The following is a 26,504-nucleotide window of genomic DNA, read 5'->3' on the forward strand; positions in this document are numbered from 1 at the left end:
ATAGCACTGTTCATATGGTATACACAGACTCAATGCACCATGATGCATGGTGTCACTTTGTTGTATTGTGGTGGTCGCTGTGCTCTGGAGTGAAGATGCTCAAGAAAGAATACATTGAATACATACTGTACATGACACACAAGCATTACATACATACGTAGATGATCTCTTGTTGTGCCTTTTGTCCAGGCTGGAGGCCAAGGGCTGCATTGGGAAGCGCTACTTCCACGCCGCGGCCCACGCGGCCCTGCTCAAGGACCTGAGGCAGCGTCTGGTGGAGGTGTCCGACTTCCACCACGCCGCCAGCAAGGCCCTGAAGGTGCCGCGCTCCCCCGGCGAGGGCCCGGGAGACGCCGAGTCCCAGCCGGCCACGCCCATCACCCAGTACATGACCTCCCCTGAGCTGCACATCGAACTCGTCAGGTACCGCGCACAGCCTTGTAGGGCCGTCATGATCCATGGAATGTTCTGGAACGATTAAATATCTGTGTGTGTGTGTGTATATCTATCAATTTAAGCAAAAAAATCTATTTTAACATCCAAATCCAGCGAGAATACACAAGACACCATACTAATACTGTTATGTATTCATTCTGAGAGAACATTGGCATAATGTGCTTTGCAATGTTGTTTGTTTATTTGTGTTTCTCTGTTTTTCACTAAATGTACATAACGGGTTTGACAAATTACGCAAAAAGTTGCAGCACTTTTTACCTCTTAACTTCTTAACGACGGACAGCATGAACCCAGCTTAGATGAGACTCGCTCTTTCTTGTTCCAGGCTCTTTGGTGTCTTTGCCGTGTGGTTGGACGACGAGAACCTGCAGAAGCAGGAGGTTTACCTGCCCTCTCTGCCAAAGCAGTACGACGCACACAAGCTGGCCAAGATCATGCAGAGGCAGCAGGTAGGATTTCCTCCACACACAACCCACAGGACAGAGGACTGCCCTGTGTGTGTGTGTCTGTGTGTGTGTGTGTGTGTGTGTGTGTGTGTGTGTGTGTGTGTGTGCGTGTGTGTGTGTGTGTGTCCTGATAGTTAGTATTTATCCTACCCACAAAGTCACTGCCAAATTATTGTGTAAATGTGTTGTCTGTTGACTAGAAATGTGTTACCATGTGGAGCTGTGTGTGGGTGTTGATAGCATATGCTCTCGCTATAATGAATGTGCCATTTGATGCATGAATCTGCTAAATGGTTAAATGTAGATGCACGGTATACCTGGAAAATGTTATGTAAACATGGGTATGTGTCTTGTGAATGTGTGGCCATGTGCATCATATCCATTTCTCTCTGAATATGTGTGTGTGTGTGTGTGTGTGTGTGTGTACGTGTGTGTTTCAGGAGGTGTGGATGGAGTATGTGGACATTGAGCGCGTGCAGCACGAGCTGAACGAGGTGCTGGACCTGTGGCAGAAGGTCAACAGCGAGCCGTCCTACCTGCACGCCACCAGCAACTCCATCTTCACCGACTTCATCAACCCGCACGCCGGTACGTCCAGTACGACCCCACAGCCTCCCCCAGCCAGCCTCTGCACCTCTCACTCCCACGCTACTGGTAGCATCTTTGCCTGTTCCGCCCATATAGTCTGTGGTTACACCAGAGGTGCGTTCACATTTGGCAAACAGTGGCGAACGTTCGTGGTGAACGCGTTTTCTTCAGTTAAATTTGAACGATTTGGTGTTAACATTCCATTCTAACAGTAATTGCATTGTTGTGTTCGTCAAACTGATGTCCAGTTCCACTGTATGTTCGCGGAGAACTACCTCCTCAGACTGTTTGCGATTGTTAGCAAACGTTCGCCAAAAACTCAAGGCTAACGGAAAACTGTTTGCAAGCGCTCGCCAAGGTTCGTGAACTTGAACGCACCTCTGGCTCTGATGTATGTGGCGAGGAGGCCTGTCTTAACATGGAGGCAAATTTGGGGCTGTGTGCACCCCTGTGTGTCTCGTCAGTCCTCTGGAGAGCCGGAGTAATTACCTCCTGCTATTAGGTCCTGTCTGCTTTAATGAGATCTCTCGGTAATGGGGACGTTTTTATCGAGGACACTTGGGCGGCGGAGCTGAGGAGGCTGTTAGCCCATCACGCCTGAGGGGAGAGGACAGGCCGGCTGAGCTCAGGGAGTGCGGCGTGGGCCTCAACATGCTTAATGTCTCCCTGCGGCAGTCTGTGTCTGTTAGACAGGAAGTGATGCTTTGCGACTCCATGCTTAGAATGCTCTGGAAGAGGCCTGTGTCATGTTTTCGCTCTCCCTGACTGGTGCTGTCTAATAAATTATAAACATATTAATGTATTACACTAGGATCTAACTAAATGAACACGTTAGTGTAGTGATATATACAGCTACATTTAGGAATTAAGGAACATCCTTGGTCAATATAAAAGTAAAGTAGAAAAAAAAGTAGGAAGGTACAACATGCAGAAATAGAAAGCAGATCAGTTATTCTTGTTATTCAAGTTATAACTTGTTCTTATTTCTGTTTGAGTTTCCGCATTGTTCTTGAGCTGTAAAAGTTTCCACTGTGTGTTCACAGCAAAGGAGCGCATCCTGACCAACCTGAGGAAGCACGACGCGCCGCAGGGTGCCCTGCAGCTGGTGCCCATGAGGGCGCCCGTGCCCGACGTCCCGACCGCGTGTCTGTCCGAGGAGGCCGCCTCGTCCGCTCTCCTCCACGAGGAGCTCACCAAGCTCCAGCACCAGGCCAGGTGACTGTCCCCCCCCCCCCCCACCTGCCAACCAGGTCACTGACATACAGAGCGTCACTGTAGTGGAAAATAGACTGGGCCTGCCCTGACATGCACTGGTATCTGGTCAATGCAGTGATCAATGGTGACCAAAGATCTTAGAGTGGAGCGCTTTGAGTGCAGCGCTGTACAATCTTTAGTGGTGACCAATAAGGAGTAGAGCCTGGCGTCTAAATGTGGATGTGTCAGACCAGCATTGGACCAGACATCCTTTAACTGAAAACAGCATTGTACAAAAAAAATGTCCTTTGGGAGAAGATAACAAAAATAGATACATAAATAAGATATTCTTTGTAGCACAGACAAACACCTTTATCATATCAGCTGTCCTCCTCCTGAATGTCTTTGTCTAAAAATACCTCCCCAAGTTTTTTCTTTCCAAGTAAGAGCATCAATATTATTCACCATCAGTCATGGAACATTAATACACTACTGTATTATTTAGTTCGCCTCACTTCAAAGTGAGCCTTTGAAGTTCAATATCCCATAATAATAATAAATAATACATTGATCCAATTAAAGTGTAAACAGTGGTGTCAGCCTTGCCTGACATACAAATATTTATATGATGTCAAATGAAGACTTTACAAAACAGCTAAGAGAACTTCTCTTTGACACACACCACCTTCTGTTCCTCACGCCGTGCTTTGTGTGTGTGTGTCTCTCTGTGTCTTCCCGGGTTGCAGACTTGCAGCGCTGCGGGAGACCCAGCAGGTGGCGCTGGACAGCGAGCTGCTGGAGCTGCTCCCCCAGCTCTACTGCAACCGCGAGGAGCAGCTCAGCATGCAGCTGGAGTGCAAGGGCAAAGGGGGCCAGGCCTGCCAGGGCGCCGCCCACATCAACGCCAAGGTCAGGGGACCACGTGCGGTCATTCACACAGCATCACCCGACAGCCCCTCTGTTCACACACACAACATCACCCTACAGTAGCCCCTCTGTCATTGTTCTCCTTTTTTTTACCAGCGAAAGAGAATTTTACCCAGTAGTTAGTCTCTAAAATGTGAATCACCGTGAGATGAGCATTATTGAGAAATGACCAGTCAATTAAATTACTAATTTACTTACAGTATGTAAAGTAACTACCCAGCTATTGATCTGTGTACAGTCTATAATGTCTATAAGAGCAACATTTTCATCACATTTTCAGTGTATGATCTCACCCACTATATAGGTGCTTGTGATATAGAATAGATTCACTTCGGATAAAGGCGACTGTTAAATGCTAATCAACTTTAACTTTATAAATGTGTGTATGGTCTGATTGATGTTGTAGGGTGTATAGTTTGTGCACTGCTATCTCTTTTGTGGTCTGTGTTGTGTTGTGTTGTGTTGTGTTATATGCTTCTGACTCTGTGTGTGTGTGTGTGTGTGTGTGTGTGTGTGTGTGTGTGTGTGTGCAGTATGAGGGCATGCACCTACAGGAGCCCGTGCAGATGCAGATCCAGTCCCTGAAGAGCGACATCAAGCAGCTGCAGACGGACGCCATCAAGCCCCCGCCCCAGAGCGTGGCCGAGGCAGCCGTTCACACGGAGAACTTCATCACGTCAGTACACTCATCATCCTCCTCCTCCTCCTTATTATTGTCCTCATCCACTGCTCTCAAACCACACATGGGGAATTTTTTTTGTTTAACTTTAAAGTCTGAAGGAATTATGGGAGATGCTCATGGTGTCTGATGTATGGTTAAAATGGAAGGCATGTTTCTTCGGACAATTAAATGATTGACTTTTTGTCAGGGTTTCCGCAAGGTCTCAAAAAGTCTAGTTTGCCTTTACTTTGCATTGTTGTCTTTAAAAGTTCTTCAATTTCACTAGTTGAAAGCTGCAGAAATCCAGATTTGTAGAGAAACATAAAAAAAAGAGAGACAAAAGTAAATGTCTTGAATGAATGACATAAAAAAAACCTAAGAAATAATTGAAGACATTAAACCCCTTGATTGCAGTTTAATCTCTGGAATGAAATAAACAGCTTGGCATAGCTGGTGGTTGTAAAAGATGCTCATATGAGTTTTGTATGCCCACGCTGCCCAGAGCCCTGGTGAACGCCTTCAAGCTGCACCCATCTCCGGCCGTGCAGAAGGTGGGCATCACGGCCTTCTATCAGGTGGTGTCGTTCGTGTGCGAGGACACCCTGCGCCACCCTCCCACGCGCCAGTTCTTCTCCTCCTGCGTGGAGATCCTCGGTCAGGTAGGCACGACTGCCCGTCCGCACGCGTCCGCTGCATGTGACGCATACAGTACACACTCACACACACACACACACATCCACCCACACACACGCATTCACACAAACGTACTGAGTTTCATACACAAGCATCTTAATTCACCATCATCTGGCTCAGTTGAGCATCTTAATTCACCATCATCTGGTTGATAGATAGATAGATAGATAGATAGATAGATAGATAGATAGATAGATAGATAGATACTTTATTGATCCCCAAGAGGAAATTCAATATTCATTGGTTATATATTTTAATTCAATTTAAAGGGATATTCCGCCTTTTTTGGAAATACGCTCATTTTCCACCTCCCCTCGAGCAAAACAATCGATATTTACCTTGTTCCCGTTCATCCAGCCATTCTGAGAGTCTGGCGATACAACTTTTAGCTTCAGCCTAGCATAGATCATTGAATCGGATTAGACCATTAGCTTCTCGCCTGCTTCATGTTTAAAAGTGACTAAGATTTCTGGTAATTTTCCCATTTAAAACGTGTCTCCTCTCAAGTTAGAAAGTGCAATAAGACCAACTGAAAATGAAACCTGGCGTTTTTCTAGGCTGATTTGACATGGAACTACACTCTCATCTGGCGTAATAATCAAGGCAACTTGCAAACCTACCATAGGCGCAGTGATATCGTACGCAGCATCTGAAAATAGTCCCCATAGACAACAAGCAGTAGTAGTGCCAGTAGTTTGCGAGTTGCCTTGATTATTACGCCAGAAGAGAGTGTAGTTCCATGTCAAATCAGCCTAGAAAAACGCCAGGTTTCATTTTCAGTTGGTCTTATTGCACTTTCTAACTTGAGAGGAGACACGTTTTAAATGTGAAAATGACCAGAAATCTTAGTCACTTTTAAACATGAAGCTAGCAGGCGAGAAGCTAATGGTCTAATCCGATTCAATGATCTATGCTAGGCTGAAGCTAAAAGTTGTATCGCCAGACTCACAGAATGGCTGGATGAACGGGATCAAGGTAAATATCGATTGTTTTGCTCGAGGGGAGGTGGAAAATGAGTGTATTTCCAAAAATGCTCAGTGAGACATTACTCAGTGCCCACGTGGTCCCTCTCCTCTCCTCTCCTCTCCTCTCCTCTCTCCTCTCTTCCTCTCCTCTCCTCTCCTCTCCTCTCCCCTCTCTCCTCTCTCCTCTCTCCTCTCTCCTCTCTCCTCTCCTCTCCTCTCCTCTCCTCCTCTCCCCGCTGTGCTGCTGTCTCCAGGTGTTTATCCAGGGCATCCAGACAGAGTGCAGGCACATCTTGAAGACCATCCTGCAGAACCGCCGCCTCTGCAACCTCCTGTCGCCCTACTTCACGCCCAACGCCTCGCCGGCCGAGCTGGTGGCGCTCTACGAGAAGGTGGTCAAAGCCCTGCACGCCGACAGCGGAGACGTCATCTTCATGCTCCTCACCAAGGTTCGGCTCACTCACATCACACATGTAAAAAAAAAAAAGGAACAAGGCCTAGCACAGATGTGGCCTAGCACAGAAATGGTCCATCACAGATACGGCCTATCGCAGATACAGCCTAGCACAGATACAGCCTAACACAGAAACGGCCTACATTAGCACAGAAACGGCCTAGCACAGACTGTTTCAGCAATGCATGTGTTGTAGTGTAGAGGGACTATTTCATTTTTGTTAACAGTTTTGCTCTCATAAATGAAGGATTTCCACTTCCACCCGAAGATCCCATTTTCCCCTCATCCATGTCAACAGTATTGCAGTCATTATTGAATTGTGCTTTCTAGTCCTTGGAGTGACTCATGCCCCTCTCTCCTCTCCTCCCCTCCCTCTCACCTTCGTCCACTCTCCCAGTTTGACCTGAGCCAGTGGCTGGCGGGAGCCCAGCCGGCGTTCCCCGAGCGCAGCCGCCTGATGGAGCTGATCCACCTGGCCCTGGGGGCGTGTGGCCTGCAGCCCGAGCCCGAGGTGCTCCTGCCCTTCAACCTCTTCTGCAAGCACTGGACACGCATGCTGTGCCACCAGTTCCCCGACCACTACAGCGACTTCCTCCGCCTCCTCATGCAGAGTAAGCCACCGCCTGGCAGTTAGTCTCGTAAGGGGCCGCAGCTGTGACTAACACACTTGCACACACTAGCACAGCGTGGAGAGCACTTGGTCAATTTGGGCAAGAGCCATGATGGAAACTGGAAGGGTGCTCAGAGAGAACAGGTGTCTGCCCAGGCCAAGTGTCCTATTTGGCATGATGAAAGTGACATTTTTGAAAGTGACGTTACTGTACAGTACATTTGCATTCAGGTATGAATCAGGTTCCAATCTGACTATTTCTATCTGGGCCTGTGCTACACTTTTCCACAACAGCAACATTTAAAAAAAAAATAAAGATTGTAGTTTTGGCATAATCCTGCTTACAGACAAGACACATAGTTAGACAAACAAAGAAATGAATGCCAAACCAAGCTATGCCTACGTGTGTCTCCCCCACCACCCACCTATAGAATCTGCATGTCTCTATACTTTTGGCAAAAAAACATTTAATCCTCCTCCAAGCCCAACTTTTCAGAGATGTTTGTGTAATACATTTCCAAACTCCATAAATACTTTAAGTGTTCCCACCTTGCCGTCTGCGGTGCGGCCCCACGCAATTTTAGTCCATACATCTCGCCACGGTTGTCTCCGCTCGTTATGGTTTAATATACCAGTGGCCACAGATGACTAAACCTGCAGAGGCTCAACCTCCTCCAGAGCTCTTAAGTGGCGAAAACATCCCCAGTTTGTTTCTCTGCGCAGAATTAAGTAAACAGTTGCAGTAGCACTTATTGAAGTGTACCAGATGAGACGAGACATGGCTGGCTGTATTATTTATGCTTGAAGGCCTGCGAGTCCTCAATATCGCTAGACACGAAGGCCTTGAAACGCAGCAGTTGTGCTGTTGGCATTATTGATTCATATTCATCATCAGCAGAAGCTCCTGTGAGTATAGTTTGGCGTTTCATATTCAACACTGCAGGATACAAACATAAACACTTGATGTGTCTGTTTGTGTGAGTGTTGATGTGTGTTTGGGCATCTGTTTGGTATATTTTGTGTGTGTGTGTGTGTGTGTGTGTGTGTGTGTGTGTGTGTGTGTGTGTGTGTGTGTGTTTGCGTGTGTTTCATAATGTGTTTGACTGTATCCGTGTGTTTGTGTGTGTGCTCACGTCGCTAGGTTCGTCCGAGCAGCTGCTGAGCCCGGAGTGTTGGAGGTCTTCGCTCCGAGTGCTCGGCTGTTCCCCGCCACCAACCAGGAAGAAGGTGGCCAGAGCCCCCAGCTCCTCCTCCTCCTCCTCTTCCTCTTCCTCCCCATCCCCCAAAGCTGGCTCTGGGTCCGCATCTATCTACCTCTCCCCACAACAGGTAGCTCACTCTTCTCTCATCATCACTCTTCTCTCAGACAAGCAGCTGCATGATGCCCAGCCACTTCACTGGTGCTAGCTTATAAGGGGGAGTAAAGGGGAGGAGAACAGGCAAAATATGGCGGCTGTCGTTGGCTTGTCTATTTGTGTCTTTTCAGTTGTTGTAATGAGGTTGCTGACTTTGCCCCGTGTCCTTGGTCTCAGGTGGACGAAACGATCGAGTGGCTGTCCAACTACTTCCTGAAGCTGCGTCTCTCGAAGGGGGACTTCCGCAGCTTCGGGCTGCTCTGCAAGTGGGCGCCCTACATCGAGGAGGTCAAGGCCCTCCTGGGGTACCTGGTCAACTACGTCATCAGTCTGGAAGTGAACAACTGTGCCAAGGAGCCGTTGGGGAGCGCAAGACTACTCAAAGGTAAGCGCTTAGTGATGGGTCAACTCTTACTGATGGGTCAACTCATACAGTAGTGATGGGTCAATTGCTCATAGTAACAGGTCAACTCCTAGTGTTGGGTCAACTCATAATAACAGAGCACTCACACTAATGTCTCTGTCATTTTAATTGATTTTCATACCCCATGGATCGGGTTGGTTATCAATATTTTTCTTGTGTGACCTATTTATTAGGATTCCCCCACTAGTGTAAAAGTTGGGGAAGTGTAAAGGCACTCTGTCTGAGCCAAATTCTTTGCGTGAAAAGTGCTGCAAAATACTGTTATAATTTGTGTAATATATATTATTATGCACCATTATTCTTTCAGCTCTCCAAGATCTGCAGTCAAAAATGGCCAAACTCTTCAAGCCATGGATTCTGGTCCTAGACACTGATGATGCCAGGTAATGCCCACCGTCTGTATTCTGTTGTGTGGCAGCTTTTTAGTGCTTCAGAAGTCATTAGGCAAAATTAGCTGAGTTTTCTTTTTTAATAAAAGCAAGAATATTACTGTTTCATCTCACATTTTCCCCATATGCATACATACAGCATAGACTTTCTCTGTCATGAGCCTTAATGTGTATTAAGAACGTTGTGTGGCTTTTTCTTGTCAGTAATCCCCGCTGCTACCCCTGGCTTGAGTCAGACACTGCGATTGCCACTGGCCTTGTCTCCCTTTACGCCCAGCTGACCGACACCCTACATGAGAAATTCAAAGGTATTGGTCTCTGCTGAGGAGCTTACTTACTTCTGTCTCCAATGAGTCAATGAAACAGTAGGAGTGCTCTAAACTGATGTGGTTTAAATGGACCGTGTGTGTGTGTGTGTGTGTGTGCGTGCGTGTGTGCATGTGTGCGTGTGTGTGTGTGTGTGTGTGGTCACAGATCGTTTGCTTCCTGGACAGAGAGGCGCCCTCTGGCTTCACCTCATGCACTACTGTGAAAGCTGCACGTCCCCCAAGATGCCCGAGTACCTGCTCTACGCCTACCACAGCGAGTACAACCTCTTACTGTGGAAAGACCTGCACCCAGACCAGGCTCTCATGAGCCAGTTCTTTAACGTGAGTGAGAGGCCTTTTTCTTCAGATTAATATTCAGTCAACCAACTAGACTGTCACAGTTAATTTAGAGTGACTGCATCACTGCAATTTTGGAGTTTTCACTTGTGTTGGTGATTGGCTGTACTGTTATACCAGTGTAATACTGAAGTACAGGTAGAATCTTCTGGAACGTCTATTTTTTTTCTCTCTCCCTCAAATCTAGGTGGAGCGGGGCAGCCCTAAGAGCTGCTTCCTGTTCCTGGGGGGCGTGCTGTGTCAGGTGAACTGGGTGAGCGTGCTCAGTGAGGCCCTGGGCCCTCAGCCCGGCCCCGGGGCCCAGACCATGGTGGTCTACTTGCTCTACATGATGGTGTTCCTGGCCAAGGAGGACCACCTGCTCAGCAAGCCTGTGAGTGAGCCTCGCCTCGCCTCGCCTCGCTTCATCTTGTTTCTCCCATCTAGACAGTAAACATGCTCCAGACGCTACGTGTGTGTGCCAATAGTCATTGTCATATGTTGCTACAGTTGACTGCCAAAATAGCTTGGTTGTTGTTAGTAGAAGTGTTGATTGTTTTAGCTGCCACATTCGACGTGAGTCATGACGGGCTGTTATGGACAGTCCTTACCCATTTTGGCCCATACAATGGAGGTGCCTTAAGTTGTTCAGTTGAAGTTTGTTTGGTACAGTAGGTTCTGTGTTGATTGGTTAAGGTGTTCTGTCCATCAGGTAGGATCTGTGTTGATTGGTTAAGGTGTTCTGTCCATCAGGAGTCACCTCTGCTGAGTCTGCTGGGACAGTCCAGCTCGGTGCCCTGGCACCTGGTGGACTCCTCGGCCTACGAGAACGTCACCGGCTACGTCAACACCCACTACCCCTCCTCCCTCATCCTCAGCCACGACACGTCCTCCCAGCTCGTCGTCAAGCTCCTCAAGATGGCCGCCGGCTTCGGGCCAGGTCTGGAGGGCAAACAGCACCGGGTGAGTCTCGGGCCAGACCCACAGCGGGGGCAAGAGCACTAGCACTAGCAAGAGCACTGCAGTTCAGTTCATCTGAGGGTAGGGTGACCAGACGTTCCCGGTTTCAGGGGACAGCCCCTGTTTTTGGTTGCCTGTCCCTGGGAAAATACAGAAAAACTACCTCCCATTATGTCCCAGTTTTTGAAGATACAAATTGTATGTATTTCAATCAGATTGATAGTCAAACTGAAAATGTCCCCGTTTGTTCCACATTTTTGGGATTATGTCCCCCGTTTGGGTCTCTGACATCTGGTCACCTTGCCTAAGGGGGACCTTAAATGTGACACTGACGTGATGGTTGTTGTGGGGGGGGTTTTTGTGACGTTAAGGACATGACGCTGAAGTGCCAGGCCTTCCTCCGCCTCATGGTCCAGTTCCTGACTGCCCTGGACCAGAACGGGAACATCAGTCTGGCCTCCCTGGAGCTGGAGATGGAGAAACTGCTGGAGTGCATTGTGGTCTTCAACCCACCGGGTAGGACACAGGCGACTAAACCATGCGATGCTCCACAGCTAGCTTTATGGCTGGTGCGGAATAGCCATCACCATTGTTAAGCCACTATTTCAGTGGGAATTTGGAGTCTAACACCTTTTCCTAACCGAACGAGCGAACATTAACGATAAAATCAGTTTAATTCCATTGTTTTCAATTGGAATGATTTTATGTGATCGAAGTGCAGAAATATCCCTCTCGACTAGTACAGCTGCTAGCGTGAAGCTTGACTTTGTTGTGTCTGGCATGAGCCGCGTCTATCTATCTAACCCGGTCTCCCTCCACAGAGACCGACCTGCAGCAGAGACACATGGCCACCTGCAGCCTGTTCGCCGAGCTGCTGAGCCTCCTCAACGGCGCCGGCGTGTCCACGGCCGAGGGGCTGGGCGCCAAGCTGCACAGCTGGGTGGAGAAGAGGGCCCGCGGGCCGCTGGTGCTGCCCCTGCTGACCGCCGCCTGCCGCTGCCTGGCCTCCGTCCGCCACATGGCCCGCGCCACCGAGGCCTGCATCCTCTCCTACTTCGCCGACGGTGAGCGCTGCAGCGGTCATAGATAGATAGATAGATAGATACATACATACATACATACATACATACATACATACAGTACTGACTCACTGACTCACTTACTTACTTACTTTATTGATCCCCAAGGGGGAATTCAAGGTCCCAGCAGCTTAAGACACCACACACAACATACACTACCATTTAAACAGGATGATAAAAAGCGAATCAACAAATCAACATGACTAAAAAGAACAGTAACTAAAAAGAGTGCTGGTCGACTCTCAGTCGTCTCTACTTGAATTTAAAAGGGTCAGTTTCACCAGACATGTAGTCAATGACAGATCTTAGATCCTGGGGACAATGTTACAAACAAGCTAGTATTTTGAAAATGCACAGTTACAAAGGTCCTTATTACGTCTTTCCCTAACCCTAACTAATGCAAGGGTTTTCAGCCAGTGGTCTATGGCCCAGTTGTGGGCCTTGAAGGCATTGCTGGTGGTTCCTGACAGTTTTGTAAATTTCAATGTGAGGAATTCACACTTTTATTCGTACTGTAAATAAGCCGGAGTTAGCAGTCTTTTTGTCCCTAGCTACTTCTTAAAAAGGTAACCTTGAATAAATGATGAATGGCTGGACTGGGTGTTTGTGTCTGCTAAAAAAAATACCACTTTTCTTTACTTTACTGTAAGCCAAGTCTTAGACTAAAAGCTCTTTTTCACACAAAGTTCTCTTTTACTCTCCAAGTTGACTAGATAATGTTTGATGAGATATGAAATAGTAAAAATGCTGCTTGTGCTAGTTGTCATTTTTAGCACCATTGTGTCATGCTGGTCTCTTCTTTGCTAAAAATATGTCTTCAAAGCATTGAGATGATGTAGAAGGACCTTACAGCAAAGATGAATAGAAGTTCTGATCCAACATGAATGTGCACATCAAAGGAGTCCTGTCCTTGGAGAGTTCCGCGGATGGATTTTTACTCCGTTGGCCTTCTCCTTTCATCCATCCTCTTTTCATCTCCTTTCAGGAGGCTGCGCTGATCAGTACTTTGGCTGGGGTCCTATTTTGGTGTCCTTGCAAGTGCCCGAGCTGACCGTGGGCGACTTCATCCAGGAGAGCCTGTCCCTGGGGAGCTTCCTCACCCTCTACGTCTACATCCAGCAGCGGCTCAACCTGGACCAGACCGTGGTGAACGAGAAGAGGACCCTGTCACTGCTGACCACCTGGCTCAACCTAGTCTTCCCCAGGTTAGCCCTGCACTGACCTCGCTTCACCAGTTTTGTGTCTGAATTGTACATTATCATGATGAAGGAACTGCTTAGATTTGTAATTAGTTAGAAGGATTAGAAGGATTAGTTAGAAGGAGTAATGTTGAATAGGCACATTTGTAGATTACATAGATGAATATGATTAAAAGTCAGTGAAGTCTGAACCTGTTTGTCCCACCCATGCACTGACCCATCTGATTCTCATTAGTTGTGCTTTCTGGTTAAATAGTTATGAAACACACAGAGAGTTGATCAACATCAATGACAAAACTAAAAAACTTTCGGAATTCTGACTGTTTCAGCTCTATAAAGTTCTCAGAGCCAGTTTGCAACTCTAGCACAATAGACGCTCAGTCAATTTGAGCAGATTGCTACTCACAGTCCTCTTGCTGCCGTCAGTTTGTGTCCAAAAAGACTCTAGCCAGCATTCCAACTGCTAGCCAATACCTTGCTGCAGGAGCACAGAAGGGTGTAAATCGATGGGCAGTATCACAGACTGCATCTTGAGGTGAAATTGGCTTTTCTCCCCTCCCCTCCCCTCCCCTCCCCCAGTGGCCCGGCGGACGAGGCCAAGCTCTTCTTGTGGTGGCACAAGTTCCTGCTGCTGATCCAGGGCCAGGTGGATCTGGGGGACGCGTGCGCGCTCGACTACCTGACCCTCACCCTGCTGGCCTTCCAGGCGCGGCTGGCCCTGCTCGGGGAGGAGAGGATCAACTCGGGCATCCTGGGAGCCATCGGCCTGGGCAGGAAGTCTCCTTTGTCCAGCAGGTATGGAGATGGCTGGATAGGTTGAGGTCTTGTGTGAATCAGAGGCTGAGAGATTCCATGATAATGTATTTTGTTTGGATGAAAATCATATTGGCAAGGACTTAATTAAGCTTGTATGAGAAGACCAGAGTGGACTACTGAAGCTCTTCAAACATGTCATTTGATATTTGTAGATAGTAGACATTAGATCACACTTTGCTGAGAAAATGACCCTAAAAAAAACAAGATATAGCATCCCCCTACGTGTGCCATTTTTGCCATACGGTAGGTGATGCTATGCCATGTTGGCATTAAATGGCCATGTCAGACCGTGTTCTCACGGCGGAGGTGTTGACTGAGGAGGTGTTGGTCTGGCGCTCTTCACAGGTTCCGCGTGGTGGCTCGCAGCCTGTCTGCCTTCCTCCTGGTGCAGGTGCCCTCGGAGAACCAGCTGCGCACCCAGGCGGGCCCCGGGCTGCCGCTCTCCGCCAAAGCCCAGCAGGTACGGCCATCAGAGATCAGATACGTTCAAATGTGCGAACGTTTGTGAACGTTTGCAAACAGGTGCATTCAAATCTACAAACATAGGCGAACGTTTGCAAACAGGTGCATTCAAATTCACAGACATAGGCGAATGTTTGCAAACAATCACAAACGGTCTGAGGAGGTACATTAGTTCTCCGCAAACATACAGTGGAACGCGACATGAGTTTGATGAAGGTATCAATGCAATTGCCGTTAGAATGGAATGTTGGCACCAGATCATTCTAATTGAACTATCACGAACGTTCACACTGTTTACCCAATTTGAACGCACCTCTGGAGAGGGACATTTAGATGGGTAGTTGTTCCATGGTGTTTCTGTGTTTTTTTGTTCAACATTTTTTTACTTAAGGTTCAGACACAGGATTGACATAGAGTGGATGCCATACATTTTATTAGTTTATGACTGTATAGTGTAATGCACTCACTGGGAATGGAACCTATAAGCCCTGAAATTGTAGCATCAGGGCCTAGTTTTTCTAAAATAATCGAGTGGGATTTTGGAAACGGATTCGATCAAATCTTGGAAATGGGTTTTTCAAAAGCAAAAGAGGGATTCAGGAGGAATAAGATCAGATCATGTTATCCGATCCTACATCCGATCCGATCTGGATCAAACCTACCCTTTGAGGTTTTCAAAACTTTCAATAGATCCCAAACCAAGTTCAAAGCTCTGGTGAAAGGGATTTGGTAATTCTAAAATTTGGTATTTTAGTCACAGTGATCCAATCCAATGTTCTTTTTCAAAAACTGGCATAAACGTAACACGGATCTGGTGATCCTGGCTAGCAAAACATGGGATTTCCAAATCCGGATCATTTTGATCCAGGTTAAATCTTTTGAAAAACTGGGCCCAGGATTCTAACAGCTGAGCTGAATGGAACCAGATCAGGACTTGGGTTTCTCCCTCAATTCTACATGTAGCCACCTCACCAAATGTCTGTGGGATTAGCTTTGTTACTTAGAAACATATTCTTTTAACAAATGTGACAATCTAAACTTAAGTCACATGAAAATAAGTGTTAAGTGTTGTTAATAAGTAATAGCAGCAGAACTAAAAGAATACAAAGAACCAGGAACTAGAGAGGTGAATTCAGGACCTGCAGTTAGGAAAACTTTTTTTCCTCTTGAATTTGCCAGAAACGTGTAGCCCCGAGTTCAGATGTGTTACGTAAAAAGGCTGGCTCGTGCTGCATCGTCCTGCTGGAAGGCTCAGCCCTCCAGATGGCCATTTTCTTTAGCTCAGGAGATCAAACGTGTGTGTGTTTTGAACCTGTCCCCAGGCCCTGGCCGTGCTGGAGTCCATGCCTGGCAACAAGCAGTACGCTGAGCTCCAGGAGGCTGTGGGCCAGGCCCGCGAGTTCATCATGCACCACGGCTACTGTCTGCGCGACGCCAGCCGCCTCCTGGCTCTGCTTGTCAACTCCCTCTACAAGGACCTGCACTACCTAGACATCATTCGTTAGCACACACACTCTCTCACACACACGCACACACACTCACTCACTCACTCACACAGACACACACACACACACACACACACACACACACCGAATCTCACTGCATCTCACCCCCTTTGAACTAGGTGGTAACACCGTGCTTTGACTGTGAGGCAGGAGCTGAGCATCATGAGCGGGGACATAACTGGATGGTCTGTCGCGCGGAAGAACTCATCCATTCCGCAGACAGAACCGCAGGAACGGAGCTCGGTTCTCACCATCACGCACTGTCGTTTTAAGAACAAAACAATCAGTCGGACACTAAAGGTGGTGGACTGGCCTTATGGTTGGTCAAGGCGGGGGCGGACACTAGTCCTCTTCCTAACGCACAGTAGGCTCGTCCCCTCGATGCCGTGGCCAGGCGTGGAGAAGAGCCACTGGAGGTCTCGCTGGTTCCCTCCTGCCCAGTGCAGATGCTCGCAGCCTTATGGCCTTGATGCTTGAAGAGAGCTCCAAGTGTAATCAAGTTCTCACGTGCTGATTCAGTTTAGCTGGCTTATTTTTCTTTGCCTTTCGCTCCCACTGTCTGCCTTTTATATAGAAAACTGGAACTAGAACAACAGAAAATATATAAAATCATGTGGACATTTTTAGGGTTTGGACAGTTGCCAGTAAGGTTTTGATTTTTTGTTATTTGACCATCAGGTATTTGCACTGAAACATGCTTGCAAATTCTTCATTTGCATTGATTCATGCTGTTGAAATTCACTTTGCCAAACTGCCCTCAGCACTTTTTACCGTTTGTGTAGTCATGTTTTAATCCCGCCTTTCAATCTAGCGTGACTGGTGACTGATAGAAGTGCCAGAGGAGGATCACTCGGGGCACGCCAGATTCCATGAAATGTCGAGGGGCTCCACCTCTCCTAATTTGGGTCACTGGAGCACGGCACCGGTTGCGTAGATACAGCATGTTGACACATCAGAGCAGCGTTGCATTCTTCCACTGGAGTCCAGGCTTCAGTTTAGGTCCTGATATGTAGTTTATTTTCTCTCTCTCTCTCTATCTCTCTCTCTCTCTCTCTCTCTCTCTCTCTCTCTCTCTCTCTCTCTCTCTCTCTCTCTCATACACACTCTGTCTATCTCTCTCTCCTCCTCTTCTCCTCTCTCTTTCACTCACTGTCTCTCTTCTCTCTCTCTCTCTCTCTCTCTCTCTCTCTCTCTCTCTCTCTCTCTCTCTCTCTCTCTCTCTCTCTCTCGCTCTTGCATCTCGTACTCAGTTACTGATTTTTCTGCCCTGGCGTCTGAGCATGCACAGGGCCAGATTGTAAACTGTTTGCATGCTTAGCGGGTGCCGTCACAAGCTATTTTCTTTTCTCTTCCTTCAGCCAATGCGCGAAGACTGAATCATCCTGAGAAAAAGAAGTCACGTCGAACACATTTTCTTTTTTGGGGGGTTGTTTTTCTTTTAGTCACAGACGCGCATCAGAGTAGTGTGTCATTGCAGATGATCAATACCCTGTGTTTTGCCAAGTTGGGATGTGTGAATGTCAGTTCAGTTCTGCTTTTATTTATATTGTTTGTAAATGTTCAAGGATATTGATAGATGCAAGTGATGTCCATCCGTGTCCATCTTAAAATGTACTTCTGCACACATACACTTCTACTGACATCACACACACACACACACACACACACACACACACACACACACACACACTGTTGCACTTTGCTTGTCCCACAATACAATATTTGTCCAATCAGTTGCTTTTAAATCAAATGATTACATTTTATCAGCGTAATATGTAATTTGAGCCTAGGATATCGTATATCATTTAGGGATACATTCTTTGGAAAAATATGTGTTTGATGAAGACATTGCGATGTGATATCTCACAGTGTTTTGCTGGCCTTAAGGTTTGTGTGCAACATCTTGGTTTCATGTTCTCATAATATTTGTGCCATGTTTCTTATGTTCTAAATACATTAACCAAATGTGTGAGCCTGCTCCTTAATAGAACCTCTGAACCTTTCGAACATGCTCTTATCATCATAGCATCTACATTTTATAATGTTTCATTTATTATACTTGAACAAGTTAAATATATAAGGACTATCAACATTATGTATTGTGTTCTTTGGAAAAGTGATGAATTACTGTGTTCACCCCATACTTCCTATGTGATGGTCTTCACTTTTTGTTTGTTCACCTTCTTCAAAGGCTTCCTCTTACCCACGTTTGTCAGAGGAACATTGTGCCCACTTTTCCCGCTTCAGTTGCTATGGAGACTACGACGAGACAGAATCGAGGGGAGGGGGAGGGGGGATGTGGGGGTGCGTTCTGATCTCGCCCAGACAGCAGATGGGAACAGTCAGATGCAGCGTGTCCCAAACACAAAGGAGAGAGACGGCGGCCACCGCGCTCTCCTCGCGATTCCCCGCGGAGTTCCACCTCGTCTGGTGGACTGCGTGACTCACTCAGGTTTTTACACACAGGAGTAGACGTGTGAAGGGCTGTAACTGGCCCCCACACACCATCCCCACACACACACACACACACACACACACTTCAACTATCTGGTCACGACTGAACAAACTGAGTTACAATCACAGTCTATCTTTCATATTAGTCCTTTACTGATATAGAGTTTACTTTGGAAGTTTGAGTAGTTCTGGATCAGGCTTTAATGGATGTCCATAGGGTGGCAGTGCTGTTTACAAAGAGTGTATTGGTGTTTCACATATTACACCTTGATCAGGTGAGGTCTGGTCATTTATTCTCTACAGTTGATACTCTGCTTGCTCTCATTTCATTCTCCATCAACATCATCAGCTCCAAACCTGCTAAGTAAGATCGGAGCCTCATGTCCTCCAAACGGGCGCGCCGGCAACGAGCAGACGAGGACCAGGTTGTGCGAGCCTCTCGGCAGGACCAACACGATCCGAGGACCTGCTCGAAATGCCAGCGCTGTAGCGACACCTCCCCCGCTGTCTGTCGGCGCTTCCATTACTTCTGTTGCGATCCGCACCTCCTGGGCGTCTGGCTGCCTACCTCCCATCATGGTCGCAAAGACTGTGGCTGTCACTTTAGATCAGCTCTCAGCACTGGAGTCACACAGACAGCACAAATCTGTGAAGCATAGGACCAATTCATCAGTGTCCACCATGAATGATGTCACTGTGAAAGGAGCAATCAAACTTGATTTAGGCTGTAATTCAATCAAGCTGGGGTTTTTTGCCGCAGCCACTGATCCAGTAATGACTAATTCAGAACGGGGTTCCAATAGCAATCATGCCTGCAATGCTGTAGCTGTTTGTATTTCATGATGCATAAAATCAAACAGATTTTTTTTTGGTGCAGATTGGAGTAAAAGTCGATAGGGCCCCCCTACAGAGAGACTAATCAATACCCCTGTAGAGAGCTGATACTGGCCAGTGTTGTGAGGTGTGTGTGTGTGTGGGGGGGGGGGGGAGGTAGTTGGGCAGCTCAGCTCATCAGCATTCATCTCAGGCAGTAATCATGCAGCATGCACTAAATCTCCTCTCACTTCATTTTGAATACTTTTGAAGCTGTTTCGTGACTAATGAAATGATATTAATAGATCCTCTCATCACTAGCTCAGGAGAGTCGTGGGGGAAAAAGTTCAAAGACACGAGTGTGTGTGTGTGTGCGTCCTCTTAATGAACTTAAAATGTGCACTCACTGAACCGGGCTTTCTCCTACTTCACCTACAGTACACCTGCAGTTGCAGTTGCATAGAAAACAGGACGGACTTAACCCACACAGCAGTTATGAAAGTCTCTGAGGTGAATACAGCATGCAATTGATGGGTTACATCCAAAGAATCTAATGAAATGCAAATTATGTTCCCTTGTATGTCAGGCCCACCAGTCTTTGAAATATTAGCTGTAGAACTGCAATTTTAGCCATCCAGCTCTAGGTTGCATTGGGACTGAAAAACGTCCATTCAGGACTTTCTCCAAAGTTGCAGTGGTTTTATGGTAGAGTGCAAGGGCTTATTTCCGTAAAAAGATTTGAGATCCCCCCCCTCTGCTACTGTACTTCATAAAGAGGTTGAAAGTGTGAGGGTTTTTTTGTTTTTTTAAAATACCATCGTATCTTTTCAACCGTGTAGGCTACTGGTGCAGTCTTTTCACACTTTCAGACATCAGTTTGTGTTGCACTCAAAAACATTGAGCAATGTCTTGTTGTTGTGACATAGCTTATACAGCAAATCTATTTTTGATTGCAGTACTGGAGGAGAACCTTTCCTAGTCCGTTTGAATAACCTCTAGACACGGACCACATTTGAGGACAGACACCTTCAGGCCAGCGTGCGGGCGGTGACATCCACTCTCACTGGGGCCTCTCCACTTTGGGGTTCCTTGCGAGAGACTGACTGAGAGAGACTGTAGATTGTGCAGAGCCCTGTCTGGCCTTGGCCGACCCCTCCCTTCATGTATTTTAATGCGCGACGAGTGCTCCTAGACCGGAGAGGAGCGGAGAGATTCTCATTAGTATGCTCTTGAAGCACTTTGGTCATCACCACAGCAACATACTGTTCCTGCAGCATAGCGGAGTGCCATGTCGGGTTGGGGGTGGGGGTGGGGGATTGAGTGGGGGGGGGAGGGGGGGTAGATCCAGACAGGCGGTTCAGAACATTACAGCTTTGCCTCATCTGAACTCCCACCAGGCGAGAGGTGCTGGTACCTCAGAGGGAAATGCATGCACTGTCTGCACTTTGTATTCCACATGAGCACAATGTGAGCCGCTTAAAGCTTGAGTGCAGCATATTATGGCACAGAAATATAACCATCTTTTTCTGACAAAAGAAATGCTTTTTTTATATGCAAAGAAATAGAAAAATGATATCTGTGCAGCAGATACATACCGTACATCAGACTTTGATGGCAGGTTATCATTCAGTCTAGATCTATTTGGAACACTCTTGTTGATACAACACAACGCTTCATCATAATGTAATCAAAGGCCTGGTCCAAGTCTACAACCCAAGTGACATAGATATTTATGCCTTTAATATGGCAGGAAAACTGGCACTGGACACCTTTACTACTTGTGATTTGGTACCATTCAGGCACGTTATGTAAAGAGTTCTTACAATTACTGTGATTATGATCAAGTCGAGAAATGGACTTGGAGGGGGGGTCTGCATGCATTGCACCTGTGTGGCAGATCCTCTCCACATCTCACCACTAATGAAACACATGATCTGTGGGAACCAGCTGTTCGTGGCCAGTGACGGATTGTTTTTAATATAGTGTCCCAAGTCATGCGGCCCTGCGGCTCACATTCAGACTGATGAAAACTAACTGCTCCTCTTTAACGCAGTGTGAAACTTCTTGTGTTACACACTACAAATAGTGAACTCTCCGGGGGCCCCAAAAAGTCAAATTAGTCAAATCAGATCTCCGTCTATTAAGAGTTCCGGTAAGTTCTCAAATGGGTGTGGGTGTTTGCAGATGCATCAGCATGCATGCAGTGAAGTCGGGGACATGACGGCGAGCTGTGCACATCTGGACCGCTCTGTTCACTCTGACGGGGGCCATGGCCAGAAACAGACTCAGGAAGCATAAGGGCTAACTGGTGCACTCTGTAGGTATGCAGCGGCAGTTCAGTTGGCAGCGGGCCTGAGGTATTTACAACAGGGAAGGACTCACCCTCAAAGATAGCGCCCCTTGAGTCACACTCTGATTTAGGAAGCGCAGGGTCCGGTCCAGGGAAGGACGACACACCTGCTGTTCCATGTAGCAGCCCTGGTCAATTCATGTCACGCTTCCTGGGACCATGCTGAGTGAAGACCTTTACTGTGCTAGGCTCTGATTGGCTGCCTCGCCAGACCATCATCCACCCACCTCCTCCTTGCATAACATTCTGATGACACATTTGTGCCTATACTATGTACTGTGCTATATATTCAACATGATGCCATACCATATTGTGTATGTTTATCATATGTTTTTAGAGAGTTGATCAGAACTCTCAAGAGTGAGTCTCAAGTGTTTATTCAGTGTGTGTAGGGTTGAAGTAACTGGAATTCCACCATTTTCATTTGATATACTTGAGATGCTTGACCCTGTGCTTTCCTAGTGTATTGCAGAAGCAAAGCGAATTCAACAGCCTATTTTGCTGAAGAATATGCTGTTCAGGAATCAACTGAACAATTCTTTTTGCAGTATCAAGGAGTAAGTTGTCAAGCCTTAGACCCACAGTATCCTACTGTTTCCATGCAATAGCAGTGTATCCACGTGCTCACAGCAGTCACGGTGGGTTAGGCAGCACCCTTCTGCTTAGATAATGTCATTCCCACTGGATGAAAACACCCAGAGAAACGCTGAGCTCTCGTACTGCCACTGCCTCAACAAGCACTAACAATCGGGCATTTGCACACAGTCTGGCACAGTGGCAGGCATGGCATGGCATGGCATCATCGTTTGCCCTTTACCTAAACGATTGGGCATGTCTTGCTGCGCACACAATGCAAATTGTACTAAATCCTCGTCTGTCAGTGAGGAGATATGAGTTATTGTGGCGCTAAATCTGAAATGCTGCTCTCACTTAATTGGTGTTCAAGGCCCGAGCTGTTACGATGGGGGGGGATCTGCGAAAAACGCTGTGATGGACTGTCTGGCTCTCCTGTCTGGCACCATGCCCAGTTGCCATGGTTACCACCGTGGGGTCAGTTGTTTGGGATAGACTTGATGTCTGGAGCCTTCGGGTGGTGCATTGTATGTGAAAAATCTGGATTATTCAATAGGCTTACTCATTGTGTGATCCGTTACTAACATTCTCTCTCTCTCTCTCTCACTCTCTCTCTCTCTTGCTCTCTCTATCTCCTGCTACAGTCTGTGGAACACGTGTGTAATGATGCATAATGATGGTGACAGGTAAATCGAACAATTCCACTATACACACACCTGTGATGATGATCTATGATGCAGATGCAGAAGTCTTTTTGATAAGAAACTGGTGGTGTTTTCTCTGTTTCATCACTGATGTGTTGCCCATCTGTCAGCAAGTAACAACATGCTGAAATCAAAGTTTTCTCGCCCCTCTCGGCACTGTACACACCAGCGCTGCGATGTACTTTATCTTCATCAAAGGCCTGCCTCTCTGTTGGTTTTAGATTTTCTACTGGTGAGATCCCCTCTCTGCAGACATTTGCTGACACACATATAGACACACACACACACACACACACACACACACACACATATACTGTATATACACACAACCAGCCCACACGGCGAGAGAGCGAGCCTCCCCAGTCACACTTGCAGACATGTGAGTGGGCTGCTTGGGAGATTGGGAGAGAGTCTCTGGCTTCTGTACTCCAATGCTTTGGCACCGTCTGCTCTATTGTTTCCATGGAGAGGCCCGGCAGTGCGGTGTGTACTGTAGACATCACCGGGCAGCACAAAAGGGGAGACAGAGCCAGGGAACACACAGAGGAGGAGAATCACAACCCGTCTGAAGAACGCCGTATACCTTTTACAGCCTAGAGAACAACACAGAGGAGAGCTGCCCAGTAAAGAAAGAAGAAGGATATTTTTGTTTTGTATTTTCCACTGCACTAAGGGGAAGGGGTTAGATATTGGGATTGAGCCTAAATCTCTCCTCCTCATGGGGTGCCATTATTTAAGTAAAACTTTTCTGCCCAAGAAAAAAATAGACTCTGTACCCAAATGGAGAATAGAATTTATATTTGACTTGTCCCTGCATCAATTCTTGTTTGTTGTGACATGGTGTTTGAGGGTGTGACTGAAGCTTACCCCTATGTGAAGTCCATAATGTCATGGTCCATTCACGCACCCACTCTCCATTAATTCAGCATGTGACGTTGATGCAGGTGACATTCCCACTGCCACATCAGTTCTCTGACTCCCACCTCGTCCTTTGAGAGGGTGCTGTGGGCATCCGTCCTATTAGTCACCCGCTCTCTCATTTACACCTCACAGCCACCCTCATCTAAGGGAAGGGTGATTCATGTGAAGGCCTCTGTGACTGCTAACAGAAAATCTCGATGTCGGTGTGACCGTATGATACGGCCTCGCGCCTTGTCAGCAGTCCAGCGCTGATTTTCTGACCTGTGGTAAACAAGGATGACTGTCAGAGAGAGAGAGAGAGAGAGAGAGAGAGAGAGAGAGAGAGATACAGTGTGTGAGAGAGAGTGAGAGAGAGAGAGAGAGAGAGAGAGAGAGAGGAAGAGAGTTTGTCTTTTTTGAGAGGCCATATGGAGTGTCCTGGCAAGATCAAATCAGAGACCTTTTTGTAACTGTATTCTCTGATAATTAAGTTGTTATCAACTCCACATTGTATCTCACCCCTGTCTTCAGTCAGCAGGATCTGGATCTACATTGCAGCTTTTGCTGGGCTGCATGGGGACAAATGGCCTATATACCAGTAATGGTTATCTCTCTGACTGTCTTCATGATTGTAACACATCCAATCTAGGATTACATCCTCAACTTATGCAGACAGGAGTACAGATGTTTTGTATGGACATACTGTATGTCTATAGAGCTGAAATTGGTCCATTTCCATTTCAACACAATTATTTGTGTTGAATACTATTATATCTTCATCATCTGCATTGAACAAATTACTTCTCAGATTTTAAACTATTATGGCCACAAAAAGACTCACAGGATGTATTGGAGTCTTCATTTCCAAAGCGCTCAGATGACGGGTAATTTACTGCACCATTTTTTTTTTTTTTAAGTAAACACATTGCACGACGATGTCAACCTACACTTGAATAGTTTGGTTCCAAAATGGTATACTCCATTTTAATGATTTTTCATGAATCATTTGTTTACATTTTGTTTCCAAACTGTAATCGGGTATATTGTTATCATTAGGCGATTAACAATTTTTAAAATGGATAGCTTTTGGAACCAAACTCTTCACTTCATTACTGTAATTCTTATCACGTAGAAATGTAGCATAATCAGGATGAAACCCATACACACACATTAGTGCGCAACTGCAAAAAAGACCCTTGGAATCCCCTCTGTCAGAAATGACAGAGGAAAAAATACCGGGTGAAATGTTCTTCAGGTAGTTCCTCATCGGCAGACCTGTATCAAATTTCTTGAATCTATCTATCACATTCTATTTTCAGTTTTTGCTCACTGCCATTCAACCAGTTAATGGACTTACAGTACTAGTCTAAGAGCAGAGGTGAGGAAAAAAATATAAAGGGGAGGGAAAAAACATAGGAGATTATGCAACCAGGGAAGTGAATGGTGCCAGGAGTGTGTATGTCTGATTTTAAAACCTGTGAGAGGGGAGATTGCAGGGATCACAGGAGAGGGTGAGATACCCTGGAGGGCTACAGCATCTCATGTATATATATTCTCAGGGATACACAGAGAGAGAGAGAGAGAGAGAGAGAGAGAGAGAGAGAGACAGAGAGGCCGAGAGAGAGAGGGGGGGGAGGCTGTGAGAGAAAACATGGCCCTCCAGCAGAGGCTATCACAATTCCTCGAGTGAAGAGGAAGCTCAGTGGGTGTTGAGGGAGGCAAATGAAATGAAGGGTCATTAACCTGAACGGCTGTACAATCTCTCTCTCTCTCTTTCTCTCTATCGATCATTCTCTATCCTTTTTTCCTTCCATAACCCCACTTTTCTGCTCCCTTTGCCTTAGTCTTCAGACTCTAAGATGAGTCAAACTCATACACTAATCTCAAAAGAATGTTTTCACTACATTATTCCATAATGTCAGCACACACACAGAGCCGTTTCTCAATATGAATTATTTTCTATACTGTTCTCGTTAACTCCATGAGTTGCAGGCTTTGGCCAGGTGAAGTACCAAAGATTTGTTGTTTAGGTCTATTGTGGGTGATTTCACTTGAGATGACAACCAACATCCAAATGACCAATGTTAATGACAGTGTCAAATAGTAATACCAAAGATTTAGAAGTTAAATAACCTCCTCTCACCCAGTACCAAATATGCATTGGTTAATAGTAGAAGGTAGGCAGGAGAGAATACATTCTCAATTTGGGAGGCCAGGCCACTGAATCCACTGACTGAATCCACTGAAAAGCCTATATGACTGTATCCAATGAAAAGGGAATAAAATAGAATGAAAAACAATACAATTGAATCAATACTATGATGACCTTTGAGGTCTCTTCACAATCTAGCCAGTGTATTGTCTACCATATTCCCTTGCAAAAAAATAACTGTAGGCCTATACATTTTCTTTTTGAAGTTGGGTGTAATGCAATACAATTTCATGTCCAAAATATTGCATTTCCACAGTAAAGTGCAGTGGTCTAGTCCAAACTATTGCATTTGCTTCATATTCTGCAAACAAGTCCTTCAAACCTGCACTACTCAATACTGAAACCTGTTTTCACAAGTCAAATTATATAAAATATAGGCTATAATGATTTTTTTTTTAATTGAAACTACTTTTTATCTTTCTTGAAAAAAAAAAAACAGTATGTACAATGAAATATTAGATTGGCCTACCCTGTATTTAATGCTGGCCATAGAGTGTGAAAAGTTTGAGAACCACTGGCATAACCTACAGTTCCTTTTTGGGTATTTCCCCATGATAGCCTGCACTGAATTTGGTCCAATTAGCCTATTGATGGTAAATCTTCCTAGCCTGACGAGCCAGACCCACATTTGCTGCCGCTATAGGGGCGTCTAGATTTCTATGCTAAAATCT

General features: G+C 46.3%; 1 protein-coding gene across 3 annotated transcripts in view; it reads left to right on the forward strand.

Moving 5' to 3' along the window:
• epg5 (ectopic P-granules autophagy protein 5 homolog (C. elegans)) overlaps positions 1-17,796 on the forward strand; it is a 31,201-nt gene extending 13,405 nt beyond the window's left edge. For all 3 annotated transcript variants that reach the window (XM_062542919.1, XM_062542920.1, XM_062542918.1), the window contains 22 exons: positions 190-423; positions 782-905; positions 1,343-1,490; positions 2,534-2,705; positions 3,431-3,593; positions 4,145-4,287; positions 4,775-4,931; positions 6,185-6,379; positions 6,782-6,995; positions 8,136-8,323; positions 8,527-8,734; positions 9,081-9,156; positions 9,367-9,470; positions 9,637-9,812; positions 10,015-10,200; positions 10,560-10,769; positions 11,138-11,282; positions 11,588-11,830; positions 12,831-13,050; positions 13,624-13,839; positions 14,206-14,320; positions 15,645-17,796. In XM_062542919.1, the coding sequence (XP_062398903.1) occupies positions 190-423; positions 782-905; positions 1,343-1,490; positions 2,534-2,705; positions 3,431-3,593; positions 4,145-4,287; positions 4,775-4,931; positions 6,185-6,379; positions 6,782-6,995; positions 8,136-8,323; positions 8,527-8,734; positions 9,081-9,156; positions 9,367-9,470; positions 9,637-9,812; positions 10,015-10,200; positions 10,560-10,769; positions 11,138-11,282; positions 11,588-11,830; positions 12,831-13,050; positions 13,624-13,839; positions 14,206-14,320; positions 15,645-15,827 (3,820 nt within the window). In that variant the 3' untranslated portion in view covers positions 15,828-17,796. The remainder of the gene's footprint in view (positions 1-189; positions 424-781; positions 906-1,342; positions 1,491-2,533; positions 2,706-3,430; positions 3,594-4,144; positions 4,288-4,774; positions 4,932-6,184; positions 6,380-6,781; positions 6,996-8,135; positions 8,324-8,526; positions 8,735-9,080; positions 9,157-9,366; positions 9,471-9,636; positions 9,813-10,014; positions 10,201-10,559; positions 10,770-11,137; positions 11,283-11,587; positions 11,831-12,830; positions 13,051-13,623; positions 13,840-14,205; positions 14,321-15,644) is intronic.
• Positions 17,797-26,504: the final 8,708 nt, after the last annotated feature.

This window comes from Sardina pilchardus, chromosome 8 (genome assembly GCF_963854185.1).
Source record: "Sardina pilchardus chromosome 8, fSarPil1.1, whole genome shotgun sequence".
NCBI classification, from domain to species: domain Eukaryota; kingdom Metazoa; phylum Chordata; class Actinopteri; order Clupeiformes; family Clupeidae; genus Sardina; species Sardina pilchardus.